This window comes from Tiliqua scincoides, chromosome 8, assembly GCF_035046505.1.
Source record: "Tiliqua scincoides isolate rTilSci1 chromosome 8, rTilSci1.hap2, whole genome shotgun sequence".
In the NCBI taxonomy this organism is placed as follows: domain Eukaryota; kingdom Metazoa; phylum Chordata; class Lepidosauria; order Squamata; family Scincidae; genus Tiliqua; species Tiliqua scincoides.
The window spans coordinates 34,985,297-35,001,825 of record NC_089828.1 but is presented as its reverse complement, the minus strand read 5'-3'; the positions used below and the strand labels follow the sequence as shown (position 1 = coordinate 35,001,825).

The 16,529-nt window shown below is 45.9% G+C and overlaps 1 protein-coding gene and 1 pseudogene across 2 annotated transcripts in view; both read right to left on the bottom strand.

Moving 5' to 3' along the window:
• Positions 1–16,529, bottom strand: part of ARHGAP45 (Rho GTPase activating protein 45) — a 58,312-nt gene that overhangs the window by 29,630 nt on the left and 12,153 nt on the right. For both annotated transcript variants that reach the window (XM_066635876.1, XM_066635877.1), the window contains exon 2: positions 10,162–10,468. In XM_066635876.1, the coding sequence (XP_066491973.1) occupies positions 10,162–10,468 (307 nt within the window). The remainder of the gene's footprint in view (positions 1–10,161; positions 10,469–16,529) is intronic.
• On the bottom strand, positions 1,731–1,850 carry LOC136659480 (5S ribosomal RNA; annotated as a pseudogene).

Here is a 16,529-nt window from a genome sequence, read left to right as displayed (position 1 = left end):
CATTCTTATAAATTTATTGTTTATAAATGCTGGCACTGTATCAAGCATCTTCAAGTGAGCATTCCTCCACAGACTACGAGAGAGGGTGGAGAATGGAACGCCCACAACCAGCACTTCAGTGCCAGCTGTGAACAGTCCATATGTCGCCCTCTCTGGTGGGCTGTGAGGGAGTTCAGCAAGACATTGGAAGTGATCAAAGGTGATTTTTTTCCAGAGGCCTCAAGGACCACTTCTCAGGGACTTGCGGACCATCTGTAGTCCACAGACCATAGGTTGGGAACCAGTGCTTTAGAGCTAACTGACCAGGAAAAAATAAACATCTTGGGTTGCTCCTGTGCCTTTAAGAGTAGTTGGATCTGCAAATCTCAAATAGAGTTTTCTATAGCTTTGAGATAAACATTCTCACTAACATCCACAGAGCCAACTGATATTAAAAGCACTGCTAAAGTTGGCAACCCAGTTATTTATTTTGTAACATAAGATACATCAGGAGATATCAGAAGGAAGGTCCATATTCTCAATGCAAGGCATCCCCGCAAGGAAATTCCAGAGGGAAAAACAGCATTAAAGCTACAGATCATGACCCAAAGTTCTCTGGGATTGATACCTGGTCTCCTCACCTCTGTGCAGTTATGTCATGATTGACATGACACACAGTAAGTACATCAAGACCCTTTAAGAAATCTTCTCTGCTGCTTTGCTACTATATCTTTCCTATCTGGGAGGGTTGTCACCCATCAAGGCCTCTGTAGCCCCAGGCATCAGCCTGACCCTGAAATGAACTCACCTTTGTCTAGGATGGGGAGTTTTGAGTATTGCAATTGCAGTTGTGCAAGTTTATGGAGGCAAGTAAGATGGGGCTGCACAACTGCAACTGCAATGCTTTATGCATTGCAATGCCTTTATGGAGGCAAGTACCACTTATCTCCGAGAAACCAGGTCTAGGATTGCAATCTACTGAACTTGGTGGGAGTTCTAAGAAAACATGCAAAGGATTGGTCTGTGTAAGCATACCTGGAGGAAGATTACCAGATGTCCCACATTTTAATCCTTGACATCAGACAATCCTTGACATCACAATATGAGAATAGCATGCTGGATCTGACCAAAGCATCCTGTTTCCCACAGGGGCCAGCCAGATGCCTCCAGAGAAGCCCACAAGCAAGGCATGAAGGCAGCAGCACTACCCTGCTCTTGCCCCCATAACAACTGGTATTCAGAAGTAGAGTACTTCTGATCCTGTAAGTTCCACTGGATCTCATTACTAACAGCCATTGATAGACCCTTCCTCCAAGGATGTACCTAAGCCCATCGTAAAGCCCTCTAAGCTAGTGGCTATCACCACATCCTGTGGCAGTGAGTTCCACAACTGCACATCGCACAAAGAAATACACTCTTTTGTCTATCCTGCATCTGTTGCTCTTCTATGTCTCAGGTGATCCTTGTGTTCTAGCATTATGAGACAGGAAGAAAAAAAATCCATTGTCTTGTTAAATTTCTATCAAGATCCCCCATTAGTCATTCTCAGAGACAGACTGTCTCTGAACCTGGTGATTCCATCTAACCACTATTGGCTAGCAGTAGGTCTGGTGACAGGATAAATTCCCAGGCACTTTTAAGCCCCCTTTATAGGAGATGAAACGGTTAAATTAGGGTGCTCAATGCGGGATTATTTTCAGTGGGCAAACAGTGGTGGTGGGCAACCTTCAGTCTCAAAAGACTATGGTATAAGCCTACAGCACCCGGTATTCCCAAGCGGTCTCCCATCCAGGTACTAACCAGGCCTGACCCTGCTTAGCTTCCGAGATCAGACAAGATCGGGCATGTGCAGGATAACAGTTGCTGCAAACAGTGCATAGATCAAAAGTTAAGACCTCCCAGATGGGGTCACATCCTCTGTGGATTTGGAACCTGTATTTGGTCAGATCTGCTGGTTCCAAACCTGTGGGTGAGGAGGGCCTAGCATGCATTGGTTTAATGGGAACTATCTGTCTTCAATATCAAGACTGTGTCTTGACATTGTCTGTCTTCAATATCAAGACTGTGTCAATATCAAGACTGTGTCTTGACAAAATATGAATTTCAGCCCGTTCCTACCTAAATTCCACCCCCACTGATGCATCCATACCATCAAAACACATGCTGCATCCTGTGGAGGGGCAGTACTGGAGGTCTCCTCCGGGTAAGGGAACATTTGTTTCCTTGCCTGGGGGTAAGCCCTCTACTCTACTGCTCTGCTCTACTCTACTGGGTTTACTTGGACCTGCACTAGAGATTTAGCTGGCACAAGTCCAAATGGACCAGGGTATGTGGACTGAGGTTGAGAAGGGGCAGTGCTGCTGCTGCTGCTACCGCTCCTCCTTCCCACCCTCGATCCATTCTCTCCCCGCACTGGTCTCTGCCCTATTCCTCCTTCTCCCTGCCCCATCCCACCCACTCCTGCTTCCCTCTCACCCACACTGTGCCTACCCATGCCAGGAATTGTTGCTGGTGTTCAGCCACTCACTGCTTGTGCTGCCAGAACACTATTAGGGCCTTAAATCGTGCCTTTGGAAGAAAAGAAAAAAAAGCATTAAAAAGTGCCTCTGAGCAACCACAGAGTGCCTTTCCCTCACTATTCATTAACTTATCTCCTGTGTCTGAAATTCAGAGGAGTGACTTTCAGGTCAAACAGCTGAAAGTTCTCCAGGACCTTTCACCAGAAAACAAACACAGTTTATTTGTACCACATAATGCATCCCTTCAGTAGTTTTGGATTTCCCTTGAAAGCAGTTTGGGAGTTTCCTCTCAGTTTCCTTTCCTTCCATTCTGCTCAGTCTTTAATTCTGTGTCATGTATCCGGTGGAATGTGACCCTTCCTGTCTCCATTCATTTTTCTATTGTTACTGTAATCTAGGATTTTGGCTTGCTTCACAACTTTCCCAGCTACTAATAAGAGATGGACACCAAAAACACCCCCAACCTGACAAGTGCTTGCATTTGCCCCATGCCTTGAGCAGCAGCTTGTTCTGTGGATATGAGCAAGTGATCCTACTTATCTTCATGCTGATTTTTTTTTTTTAATCAAGCTATTGTTATAAGCATGCATGTAGTCCAAGCCTATTTTTTCTGGTCAATGGCAACCCTATGCTGAATCCAATTCCAGATCTCAAAAAGGATATAGTGGAACTGGAAAAGGTTCAGAAGGGAGCAACCAAAATGTTTAGTGGGCTAGGGTACCCCCCTTGCAAGGATAGACTACAATGTTTGGGACTCTTCAATCTAGAACAGGGCTCTCCAGACTCTGGCCTGTGGGGTAGATTCGGTGCCCTGCCTAATCCCTCCCCCACATAACTGGCACTTACCATTCCGTGGGGGAGATCATTCTCCATGCTGCAGATCACCCCCAACATTTGCGCTTCCAGGTCTTTCATCTCAACTGGCTTTGCACCCCGATTTTTGGGCATGCAGGGCTGGCTGGTTGGAAGGTTGGGAGTGATCTGCAACATGAATGGGAGGTTGCCCTGTGGAACAGTAAGCTCCATCCACGCCAGGGACAGCTTTACCGTCGCACGGCGGTCTCCAATTTGGAGACCACTTGTCTAGAAAGAAGATGTCTGAAGGGAGACATTACTGACAAGTATAAAATTATGGTCTTTTCCATCTCACACAATAGTAGAACCAGGGGACATCCACTAAAATTGATTGGCAGGAGAGTCAGAACAGTCATAACAATTTTTTAAAAATCCCAGTGCATAATTAATCGGTGGTACTCCATGCTACAGGACATTGTGATGGCTCCTCGTCTGGATGCCTTAGAGAAAGGACAGGACAGATTTATTTGGGAAAGTCCATCACAGGTTACTTGATGACTATATTCAACATCAAGGTTTTAGAGAGGTAGCCTATCTTTGAATGCCAGGTGCAAGGGAATGGCCACAGGACAGAGGTATCTTGTTGTTTTGTGTGCATTTGATGGGCCACTGTGAGACACAAGAAGCTGGCCTAGATGTACCCTTGGCCTGATCCAGCAGAGCTCTGCTTATGTTCTTAAGAATCCACTTGCCAAGCCACTTCTCAGGATGTTTTGATTACTGCCAGGAGAGAAAATTGAAAATCAGGAACCTGGCCCCTCCTGTGGCATTCAAGACAATCCATCCATCTGTCTCATCCATAACTTTCACTTCAATGCACCATGCTTGTGAATTTTCACTTTAGGAATTACTGCTGATTTAGAGCATGATCCTGAAGACCGCATGATGGCTCACCGCCAGCATGTAGTGTTGCAAACATGCCATAAAGCACACCTGCAATACTTACTGCCTGACCAGCGTGAGTTGGCGCTCAGCCAGCGCTGGGCAGAGGATGGGTGACAGCTGCCTGGAGTTCCAGGTAAGCACCAGGCAGTGGTGAGGCGAGTAGGGGCATGGGGGAGGTATTCCAGGGCAGGGGGAGGCAGGGAGAAGGCGTGGTGACGGGGAATGGGGTGGGAGGGTGGCAGAAATGGTGGCGGGTCCTGCCGCCATATTCTGACCCCCCCCCCAGGCCTGGGAGAACCAACATGGGTCTCCTTGAGCCTGCACTTGCTCCATAGCCCCAGCAGTGCTTCCCAGTCCCTTGGGATGCTGCAGTAGCCATTTTGGCACCACGGCAGCCCTGGGCACTGGGAAACTCAAAATTGGACAGCCCAAAAATTAGAAACAACCAGTCTGGTTTCCGTCTCAGTGGAACTGTGAGAGTAATGGTGTAGCCCAGTAGTTAGAGAGTTTGAGATATTTGGTCCCACTAACCTCTGTTCAAACCTGCCCTTAGCTCACTGCTCAGGCCACTGGGGGCCCAATCCTAACCAGTGCGCTCTGGCACACCACTGGCATGCACTGTTGCAAACGTGTTATAAGGCACGTTTGTGGGCCCTAGTGCCAGTGGAGCACTGGTGCTAGCTCAGCACTGGTCAGCACTGGAGCTCCACTGTTTGGCTGTCGCGTGGACTGCCAGACAGCGAAGAGCTAGGGGGGGCATGGGGAGAAGAAGGGAGGAGGGGTTCTGGGGCAGGGGGAGGGAGGGTGGGGAGGAGGTATGCTGTGGGGAAGGAGTGGGGCTGGAGGGAGGCAGGACCAGTTGAGTTTCGCTCCACTAGATTCTGAGCCTCTGTGTCGGGCTCTCCACCTGACGTGGAGACTCTGAATTCTACGCTGACCCTCAGGTGTCTCTGAATTCTACACTGACCCTTGGGTCCTCATAGAATTGAGTAGCCCCACTGTGGGGAAGGGGGGAAAGTTCCCTTCTTCTGAGGAGGTGGCTGCCTGGGGTGTACTGGATGCCGCTGCAGCCATTTTCAGCACTGCTGCAGCTCCGTGGATTGAGCAGCTCAGGACTGAGCTGCCCATCTCTGAGCCTTGGTTAACGCATATGCAAAATGAGTATTTGAATGGCCTGATGTGAGGAAGCAAAAAGGGTAGCCAAAATGATCGGGGGTTGGACCACCTTCCCTTGAGGAGACAACATGGGGGGGGGGGTGTCAGTTTAGAAAAACAATGGCTAAGGAAGCATATGGCAGAGGTTTATAAAGTTACCCGTGCTGTGCAGAAAGTGGATGGAGAGAAGCTTTTCTACATCTCTTGGGATCATTCAGCTTTTGGACTGAATTCAGTGAGGGCACTCCCAAGTCAGCCCTACATTTAGTCTGAGACTAGTGTAGGCACAACTTTGCTTAGAGCGAATGCAGTGAGGGCATTTGCAGATTGCCTCTATGTTTAGACTGAGGGTAGTGAGGGCACCTCCAGAACTGCTTGACGTTTAGATTGAGGGCTGCTCCAGATTGGCTCCGTGTTTAGATTGAGGGTAGTGAGGCCACCTCCAGATTGGCCCTATGTTTTAAACTGAGAGCACTGAGGGTGCTTCCAGACTGGCCTTACTTCTCTAAAAATATTGTGCATGTCTTCAGACTTAGTTTTTCACCCCTTCCCTCCACAAAACCCTCATGTCAGACCCATGACTGATCAACGTGTCATCCTGAGTACACGATGACTGCAGCAGTCTCCCATCCGGCACTTGTCAGTCACACATTGATGAATCACTGGCCCAGATGGGAGGCTACTCAATAGCAAGCACCCTTGCCCTCCTTTTGCTGTGACATCAATCACCTCTTTCTCAAAGCCTCTAGGCCAGTGGTTCCCAAACTTTTTAGCACTGGGACCCACTTTCAAAACTCTATCACAGAGGTGTCAAAAATAAGGCCTGCAGACTGAATGTGGCCCCCAGAAGTTCTTTATCCAGCCCCCATTATATTCGGGCTCTTCCAAGCACCTCTCAGCTGCTGAGCTGCGAGATGACACTTCAGCAGAAGTAGCGCTGTTGAAAAGATGGCCAAGCTCTCCCATATTGCGAAAATATGATCAAGATTTGTACACTCTCTCTTCTGTCATTTGCAGCTATGAGTTCCTACTTGAGAACAAAGTGCTTATTCCTGGCCATCACCTGCTTAATGCAGCATTTTCAGGGAGAGTTTGAACCACAGTAAGTTCTTGCAGGGGCGGGGGGGGGGGGAGGAAGCAAAGTGATCCCCAGGATGGCGTCACTAAGGGGGCTGCAGAGACTGGGATGCACTCACCAGTCCCTGCAGCAGCCTGTCGGGGGTGTAGGGAGCCCTGCGCGAACTTCTGCAGGGCTCCCTGCAGCTTAAAAAGTAAAAGTGGAGCGATCGCACTTCACTTCCGCAAAACTGGGAGATCGCTGCGCTTTCACTTTTTAAGACCTGGGGAGCGCAGCAGAAGGTCGCGCGGGGCTCCCTGCACCCGCGACAGGCTGCTGCAGGGACTGGTGAGTGCACCCCAGTCCCTGCTGCCCCCTTAGCGATGCCATCCTGGGGATGGCATCACTGCCTTCCCCCTGCCCCTTAAGGGAAAAAGCGGCCAGGGATCTCTGGCTGGGGCGTTGTGACACCCCAGTTTGAAAAGCTCTGGCTTAATGGCATCGCTTCCTGCTTAATAAAGTCATTTCCATTGCTCAGCAGCTGCCATTAATGCTATTCAGGCCGCTATATGAAATGTTTGACACCCGTGCTCTGTTTGTGGGGGGAACCACCTTCTGGAGTGGGTCCCAACCCACAGTTTGGGAACCATTGTTGTAGGCGCATCCAGTCATCATCACATGTTTCCCAAGAAGCAGGCAAAGAGAATAAGAAGCGCAGATTCTAAATAAGTTATTGGGTTGGGTCGGTGCGGTGAGAAGTTTCATGACGGAACCATCGCAGGTTAGCTTTAATAAGCGATTGCAAACCCCATGTCTTTTTACTCAAACGTAAGCCCCACTGTATCCAACATCCAGTGGGGCTTATTCCCAGACAAGCGTGTGAAGGATTCCTTTCAAACTTTGTATGCAGTGCAACTTACTTCCAAGCAAACTTACACAGAGCCTGTTCAGGATAGGCTGAGCTATCTGCTGGAAATCAACAGGACAGACAGCACAATGCTTTGCATACTTACTCAGAAGTCAGTTCCACTGAGTTCAATGGGATTTACTCCACATTAAGTATCCGTAGGATTTCAGCCTTAAAAATGTTGGGCTTGGCTGAATTGAGTCCAGAGAGTCTTCTCCCTTTCTTTCTAGGCTTTTGATGAGGGTCACTTTTAAATGAATGAGACACAATTCTAGCAGGCAGAAATACAGAATTGCCCTTGTACACACTGACACGCGCCCACAAAGGATTTATCAGGGCGCTACCAGCTGTCACAGTCTCTGCGTAAACAGGAAAGACGTAGGGATGAAAATAGCGACCAGGCAGGAAATGTTACTATCCCAACCCTCTCATCTCAACCCTCCTGCCATGCCTTCTGTGGCAACAGACCCAGAAGCATGGCGTTATAATATAATTACAAAATAGGAAGGCACCCCTAATGTTGCGGGACAGTTTGTCACTACATCGGAGCCTTCCAGTGTTGCGTGAATGAGATAATTTCTATAGATGCATCTTCCCCACTCAAGGAGAACTGGAACACAGTCAGTGTAACCACGAACGTATGGGGAGGCTGCAATGTCTGGGCCTCAACCCTGTCGTCTGCAACATAGGGATGATACTAGCCTATTTTGCAAGGGTGTTCTAAAGATTACTGATCTAACGTGTGTGAAGTGCCACCTGCAATATTATTATTACTATTTATAAGCTGCTTTTCAGCAAAAAGCAGTTCACAACGCGGTTTACGTAGCAAAATGCATCAATAGATAGTTCCCTGTACACGAAGGCTCACAGTGTAAAAAGAGATATAGAAGAGACACCAGCAATAGCCACTGGAAAAGGCACCATGCTCAGGGGGTGATATGATTATAAGAATGGCCTATCTTGCGGAGTTGTTTTGAGGATTACTGAGATAATGCCTACTTTTCAGAGTAACTGTAAAGATTAGATAATGTATGTGAAATACTTTGAACCCATCAGAAAAGCACTGTATATTAAGGATTATTATCAGGCTCAGAGTCCATTCTATGCATGTCTCCTCAGAAGTAAGCCCCATTATAGTTAATGGGGCTTACTCCCAAGTGTGTGAGGCTAGGACGGTAAGTGATTGCAGCCATTCACCAATTATGGAATGTGGGATTATGAAATCAACTACATTTTTTAAATCAACTAAATACACTGATTACATTTCTACATGGCCATGTTTTATCATGTTTTATCAAAATTATGTCATCGGATGACATGGGCCATAAAAGATTGCTGTATGCACACATGCACAAATAAGCACATATCCCAAATATATAATATCATTGCACTGAATTGTAATAACAGCAATGAAATAAAAGTGGAAAATAAATATAATTTAATAATTTATTTATGATTTAATATAATTTATTTTTAACCATTATGTAGGAGAAAGGCGTAGAAATTTTTCATATAAATACATGAATAAACGGTGCATCTGCTTGTTTAAAAATATATAGTACACAACATTTCCACTCAAAAACATCAAGGTGATTACAAACTTAGACTTGTTGGGCTCCAATCCTATACACAGTTAAGCATTTTTGAGCAGATGTGCATAGGATTGGCTTGATATAAAACCAGTGGGGTGTGGGGATTAGAAAATTGTACTAGGCTTGGAGAGACCTGGATTCAAATCCTTCACTCATTCACAAAGCTTGCTGGGTGGCCTTAGGCCAGTCACTCACTCTTTCAGTGTAATCTACCTCACTGGTTTGTTATGAAGATAAAATAAAGGGGAAGGAGGGAGCTAATCTAAAGCAGGGGTGCCCACTTGCGGCCCTCAGGGACTCACAATCCAGCCCCCAGTCTTCAATGAGCACCTGGCCCTCTGCAGACTTGCTGGAGCCTGCACTGACCTGACGCAATTGCTCTCAGTGTGAAGATGGCTGTTTGACCATGAGCTGTGGGACAAAGGTTCCTCCACTGCTTGCTGTTTCACATCTGTGATTCAGCAGTGGCAGCAAAGGAAAGGCTGGCCTTGCTTTGTGCAAGAACTTTTATAGGCCTTGAGCGATTGCAAGACCTTCAATCATTCATACCAGTTCCATCTCTAATATATTCATGTATGTAAATTTATTCAAATTTGAAATGTAAATTAATTTGGCCCCCAACACAGTTTCAGAGGGATGATGTGGCCCTCCTGCCAAAAAGTTTGGACACCCCTGATCTAAAGGAAAGGGAAAAAAACAAACCAACTCTGTATTGATGGATTTTTGAGATCGCAACTTTAAAGTGCCAGTTTTCACCAAAGTCTTTGCATTAGGATTAATGCAATTCTCGTAGATGTCATGATTGCAGGGCAATTCTTTTGGTGTGGTGTTTTACTAATGTTCAGGAGTGCACATGCATGTTAGTAAAACCAAACACAAAAATAATTTTGATGCTATCACATGTACATACACATCAAAATGGCTTTTTTTTTGTGCGCAGAATTTTACCATTGCAGATGTGCACGCTGGTTACACCAAGGCAGAAAGATGCAAATGCACCGAAGCAAGCTGTGTGCACTCTGGCTCTGGAATTATTTTTAGAAATTCACCCAGTTAGTCTGGAATTCAGAAGGGGTGGAATGCAGCATAGGGAAAAATCCCAAAACGGTATAGGAAGGGAATGGGGGCAATCTGCTTATTCGTACACCTCCCTGTGTGTGTAGTACTTGGAGCCAAGTGCCAAAAGTAGCAAAGGCACACTCAGTGACTCACCTTCCCGCAGCACAGCATCTTTCAGGATCTCCAAGCGGTCAGCGAAGCAGGCCACATCTGCAAGGAGCTGTGAAATGTCCTCTGGCTCAATTAAGCTTCCCTCAGTGGTCTCACAGGGGCTGCATGCAATGTGAGCCTTGTGGCCTTTGGTGAGGCCCCGAGGGATCACCGGTGACAGCGGAAAGCCAGCTGCACTGGCATGGCGGCTGAGGCTGGTGGGGCGCTTGAGTGTGGATGCAGGGGACGACGAGGACAGATCCAGCAGGCTGGAGGATGACATTTCTTGGCCATCTCGCCGTGGTAACTCCTACAAGCATCAAAATACATCCCATAACTTACAGGCCTGTTGCCCAACTTTTCACAGTAAGTGGTGCACACGTATTGAGAATCAGCACCAAACAGCCAAACATAAATGCAGATAGCCTCATATGTTTATAGCTCCTGTACCATAACAATAAATATAATTTAAAACAAGGATCTGATGCCCTTGCCTTTTATCCTAGAGCCCATGCATGTCTACTTAGAAGTAAGTCCCATTGTGTTCAATGAGACTTACTCCCAGGAAAGTATGGATAGGATTACAGCCTTAGATTCATTGGCACTGGAAGACAGGAACAAGTTAATTTCTTAGGGAGCTATTGGATCGAATCCTCCTGCTCACTTTGCCTCATTGCTCCACACTCAAAGGGACTAGAAACTTGCTTTTAAAAAATGCAGAACGTTTTGGAAGAGAGGAAATATCCCTGAGAGCCCAAGTTCCCACTGTCCCCATCCCCTCTTTGGCTACAGCCCCAATACAATAACTGGAGCTGAGGTAGAGTACAATTATCACTGGCAGAATGATAAGAAATAAAATTTTTGTTTAACTGTAGAATTGATAACACACATCTTTTATATCATAAAAATTGCACCGTTTGATCTAAGCGTTTGTAACTCAGAACCTGAAGTCCCACTGAGTTCAATGGGAGTTACTCCACAGTAAGCATGTACAGGCATGTGCTGCAAAGCATCTTACTAGATGCTCATCATGGGCTGTTTTCCTTAGTTCTCAGTTCAGCAAGGAATCTAACAGTGGAAATCTGCTTCCCTGTGCAGTTTCCTCCATGTTGGATCAGGGCAATTGCATAAAACAATCTTGAAAAATGTTGAAAAAAATGCATTTTCGTCTTCCAAAGTTGTAAGGAAATGAGCTTTCGCTCCGAAGGAGGAGAGGTGTGATGGTATCCTGTGGCTGTAACTGTCAGATATTGCTCAAGAATGTTACAGTGAGTAAACAGCAGGCGCTGTCCCTTGCGTAAACCTTGCTCATTGTTTAGAAACCGCAATGCCTCTGAACTCTATGGCTACGAAGCCACTGCCAGCAGAGCAGATCATGCTGAACTAGAGATACCATGCTTGGCTCCCAACTTGTGATGGCAAGTGGCATCACCAGTGAGGCCAATTTCGGCCCCCAGAAGGGTCCCCCTTTGGTGGATCCAGCTCTGCGGCAATGAAGGAAACTCAGCAGTGACTCTATATTTTCTTATCTCTGTATGCAACTCATGCAACAGCTCCTTGTTCCACCCTTTGCTCAAAACCAGCCAGTGGGCTTTTTTCCTTGTGGTAATACAGAGGCCTTTGAGATAGTGGCTGGTGGGAGGGGGAAGAGGAGGGCTGCTCCTGCCACCTGTGCAGCACAACCCCCTGAGCCCGCCATGGTGGTGGTGGTAGTTTTGAGCGTGTGCCCCACGGAGAGCTGCCAACTCAGACCAAAGCTCTTTCCAGATATTTTTTCCCCAATACAAGGCAGTGTAACGAGATCCTGTTGAAATCTCCCCCATCTGTCTACAGAAAGAGAGCCAACTTGATTTCCCCATAATTTCAGTACCACCACCAAATAGGCCCTGCCAGTGATGTTAAGAACATTGGAACATATTTGCCAATTGACTTTCAATTAACAGCGGGCCAGAGAGCATGGTCTCTAAGGTTTGTTGATACTGGAGAAGGCAGTCCTCAAAGTACCCTCATCCCACATCTCTTAGGGTTTTAATGAACGCAAATACCAGCGACTACTGAGAGTGCAGCATTTAGCAGCTGCATTTTGTATCAACTCAAGTTTCCAAATTGCCTTTAAAGACACTCTTGTAACCCCTGATTTAAGAACAATTTCACTATCTGAGGGCCACCCCTGCTTGACTATTACACATTTGAAAGAAAGAAAGAAAGAAAGAAAGAAAGAAAGAAAGAAAGAAAGAAAGAAAGAAAGAAAGAAAGAAAGAAAGATCTCAAGGTTCTGCTCACTTGGAAGGCAGCCCTGATCTTAACTCTTAAATGCATCAGGATCAGACGTGCTACCATGGGGAGGGTGGGGGAAAGAAAAAAGGCACCCTGCACATGCTCAGATGCTTCTTTTTCTATAACTTTATTATCTAGCTGCTTCTTTTAAAAAGGGTACATAGTTCCACATGGGAGACAGCATGGTTACAGGAGGAAGGGCAGGATGCACAAAGCCATCTGCACCCACCTGCAAGATTGTATATGTGATTTCTGGACCCTAACAGCCTTTTACCCTCCAGTCATCAGATTGCTTATTTCCATCTCCTCACTTTGCCTGCTCCACTTTGGCTAGCTGGCTCTTTCCCTACGCCATCCAGAGCTTCATCAGTCGTTGAGACCTGTTTTCATTGCTGAAAGATAATGCAAAGTCAACAGTGTCTCTGAGCATGTGCAGAGTATCCTTCGTGTATATATTTAAGCTGCATTATACTCCCAAGACCATAATTTGATGCACCTCTAGCATTCATTGCTCTGACTGGTAGCTACTCTCCAAAATCTCTCCCTGCCTGAGATTTTTTCAACTGGTGAGGCTAGGAGTTGAAACTGGGACTTTATGTGTGCAAAGCCCATGCTATACCACTAAGCCAGGGGTGCTCAAACCCCGGCCCTGGGGCCACTTGCGGCCCTCGAGGACTCTCAATGCAGCCCTCAGGGAGTTTCCAGTCTCCAATGAGCCTCTGGCCCTCCAGAGATTTGTTGGAGCCTGCACCGGCCTGACGCAACTGCTCTTAGCGTGAGTGCAACTGTTTGACCTCTCGCGTGAGCTGTGGGATGAGGGCTCCCTCCGCTGCTTGCTGTTTCATGTCTGTGATGCAGCAGTGGCAGCAAAGGAAAGGCCAGCCTTGCTTTGTACAAGGCCTTTTATAGGCTTTGAGCTATTGCAAGCCCTTCATTCATTCATATCAGTTCATCTTTAATATACTCATTTATGTAAACTTATGTAAATTTATTCACATTTTAAATGTAAATTAATTCTTTTCTCCCCTGCCCCCCACACAGTGTCAGAGAGATGATGTGGCCCTCCTGCCAAAAACTTTGGACACCCCTGGACTAAGCTGTAGCATATTTATTCCCCCATTTCCACTTCCAAAGCACTGAAGGGTTGAAAGCAGCAGTATAAAAAATAAGCATGCACATTACAACAGAGCATGATGAAACTGCATTATCAGTGATGTGGCAGTAAATTTTAAAGTGCAGGAGCTCATCATGACACCCCCTTCTATAGACACGCCCCTCTAAGACTATACAAAAAAACAACAACTTTAAATGTCTTCAATAGAGTGCATTCTTCTCCTGTCACTTATTCCTGCTTTGAAACCTATTGCTCATCCTTTAAAGATCTAGCACATTTCATCCCAGAGTCTTTTAGTGAGTTTCCATATGCATAGAAATTGAAGAACAGGATTTAAAAATATCCCAGATCAAGAGAAAAGGTATAGTAGACTGCTAGCCAATTAATGTTTACTCAGGATAAGTCAGACTGTGTTCAATAGTACATACTCCCAGTGTAAGTACTATTTGCACTATAGTGTTAATGCAACATAAGCTATATTCAGTCTCTCAGGTAGCTCTTGGGAAAGGTATGCCCCTAAGCACATTTCTCAGTTTGCCACCCATTGAGCCTGATGCTTCTTCTTGCCTAAGATCTTTTGAAGAAGGTTTCAAAGGCCACACCTGAGTGTTATTGCTGATGACACTCCAAGTCCAGAGGCTCCTCACTGATTCTGCTTGTCTACACCCCTGTGCCTTAGACACTATGCATGGATTTATTCAATATGAAATCAGACCATTGGTCCATCCAGCCCAATATTTTCAACCCTCACTAGCAACTGATTTTGGTTCTGTAACCTGAAAATCCTTTCACAAAGATGCGGGGGAGTGAACGACAGACCATCCCCTAATTTTGCAAGCCCACCAACATGGGCTTTCCAGGGTCTCAAGCCCAGGGAGACCTTTCTTGGCCCTGCTGCCAGAGATCCTCTTAAGCCGAGACGAATCTGATGCTTTATTCATTCAAAGCACATGCTCCACCCAGAGCCACATGGACCCTTCCCACTGAGTCCCCACTGAGTCCCCAGCATGCTCCTCTTCAGCCCATTTGTTGCAGAGGGGAACCCCTCCCTTTTGCCTTCTGCACAGCATTGAAACTACTTCTGGCCCCAAGCCGATGGCAGAGAGCTGTTGTACTACCTTGAGCCACACGCTGGCCCTGTTGGGGACTGTATCCAGAACTTGTCGGCCGGCTTTCGAGACTTTCCTCCTCAGACCAGCAGAATATGGGCTGTAACTGCTCTTCTCACTTCTGCGTTTGTTAAGCATCTCCAAGACCCTGCCGCAGGGGAGGGGGCACCAACTGCTTCATCTGCCGGCTTAGCCCCCAAAAGTGACGCACAAGACACAAGGGGCCAAGAAAGGAAGTGGCAGCTGTGGGTATGCAACCAAAAAAGGCCCAGCCACATTTGCAGCGTCAAGGTGAATTTGGAGAGATTTTTCTGCCCGTCTCTTGTTCAGTGAGTTAAAAAAAAAAAAGCAGCTTCGTTTCTATGAAAGGGTGGAGAGGAGAAGCCACAAATTGTCTCCAAAGCAGAAGGAAGGCAGATCTGACAACTTCCTCTTTTTGGGGCACAGTTTTACAGTCTGTTTCTCAGATTGCACATTTCTAGTGCTGATAATGCACATCCCATATAGACACAAGCAGGACTGCTCCTGCCCATTTAAAAAAATGGCATTGATTAATGCTGCTAGTTTTGATGAATCAATTAAATTGGAAGTAAAGACCAAAGAGTGGTTCTCAAAAACAAGAAAGGTTGTTTTTTCTTACTAGCACTTGTCATAGAAGAAGTAACGTCATGTTGAGAAGGGGCATTCCCTCCTGCATGCCCCATCTTTAGAAGAGGCATTCCCCTCCAGCATACACTGCCTTTAGAAGAGGTTTTCTCTCTTTCATGCACTATCTTAGGAGTTCCCTTGTGTGTGTATAAGTGTTGAAAAGAAAAAGAGAGAGGGAAATTCCTCTACTAAAGAAAGAAGAGGGTTTTTTTAAAATTGGTTAATCTGGCTGATTGATTGTTTGACCAAACATTTCAGCCCTGGTTACAAGCTGCTAACGCTTCACCACTCTTTGCTTTTTCTCATATCCTCTAACATACGAAGAAGAAGGTTAAGTTCGAATTTCACAGTTTGAGAAAGAGCTGGGTGAGCAGAATGGCCCAAGCTGGCAGACAGTGATATTTTGCTATCATTGCAGCTACATTTTAATATATGCACTCCCCACCTCAAACCACAAACACGTGTAGCATTTCTGAACTCAATACCGGCTGGAAAAACAACAGCTTATCATTTTAAAGTTAAACAGGCAGGCTTACACCAGACAAACAAACACAATTATGATGAAGGCAGGTGTGCTATTAATGGAGAGGATGAAGACAGATGTAATATTACCAAAGAGAATGAAGCCTGAAGTAATATTAAGAGAGAATTTGCATCATGTCCCTGAGACATGAGAGCATCCTCCTTCCCTTACAAAACAAATGACATACACAGCAGCCAATTTAATGCTGTTCAGCTGTCCCTTCCCCGTACTTTAAGTCAGTGGTTCTCACACATTTAGCACCAGGACCCACTTTTTAGAATGAGAATCTATCAGGACCCACCAGAAGTGATGTCATGACTGGAAGTGACATCATCAAGCAGGAAATTTTTTTATCAATCCTAGCCTGTAATCCTACCCACAGTCACCCAGGATTAAGCCCGATTAACTATCATTGTTAAAAGAATATGCATAGTAGCTTGTTAAAAGTACAGGTCTATAACATTTCCCAAATGCAGTTACGGTATATAGCATGGTAGCATCAAGTCTAATATATGAAAAATAAAATATTGAAATGAATGGGGACCCACCTGAAATTGGCTCGCAACCCACCTAGTGGGTCCTGACCCACAGTTTGAGCAACACTGCTTTAAGTAAGTTGCCCTTTAAAAATCTTTAAAGATTTTTCTTTAAAGCATTTAAAAATGCATGCATTTATCAGTTCATCATATTTTAAATTGAA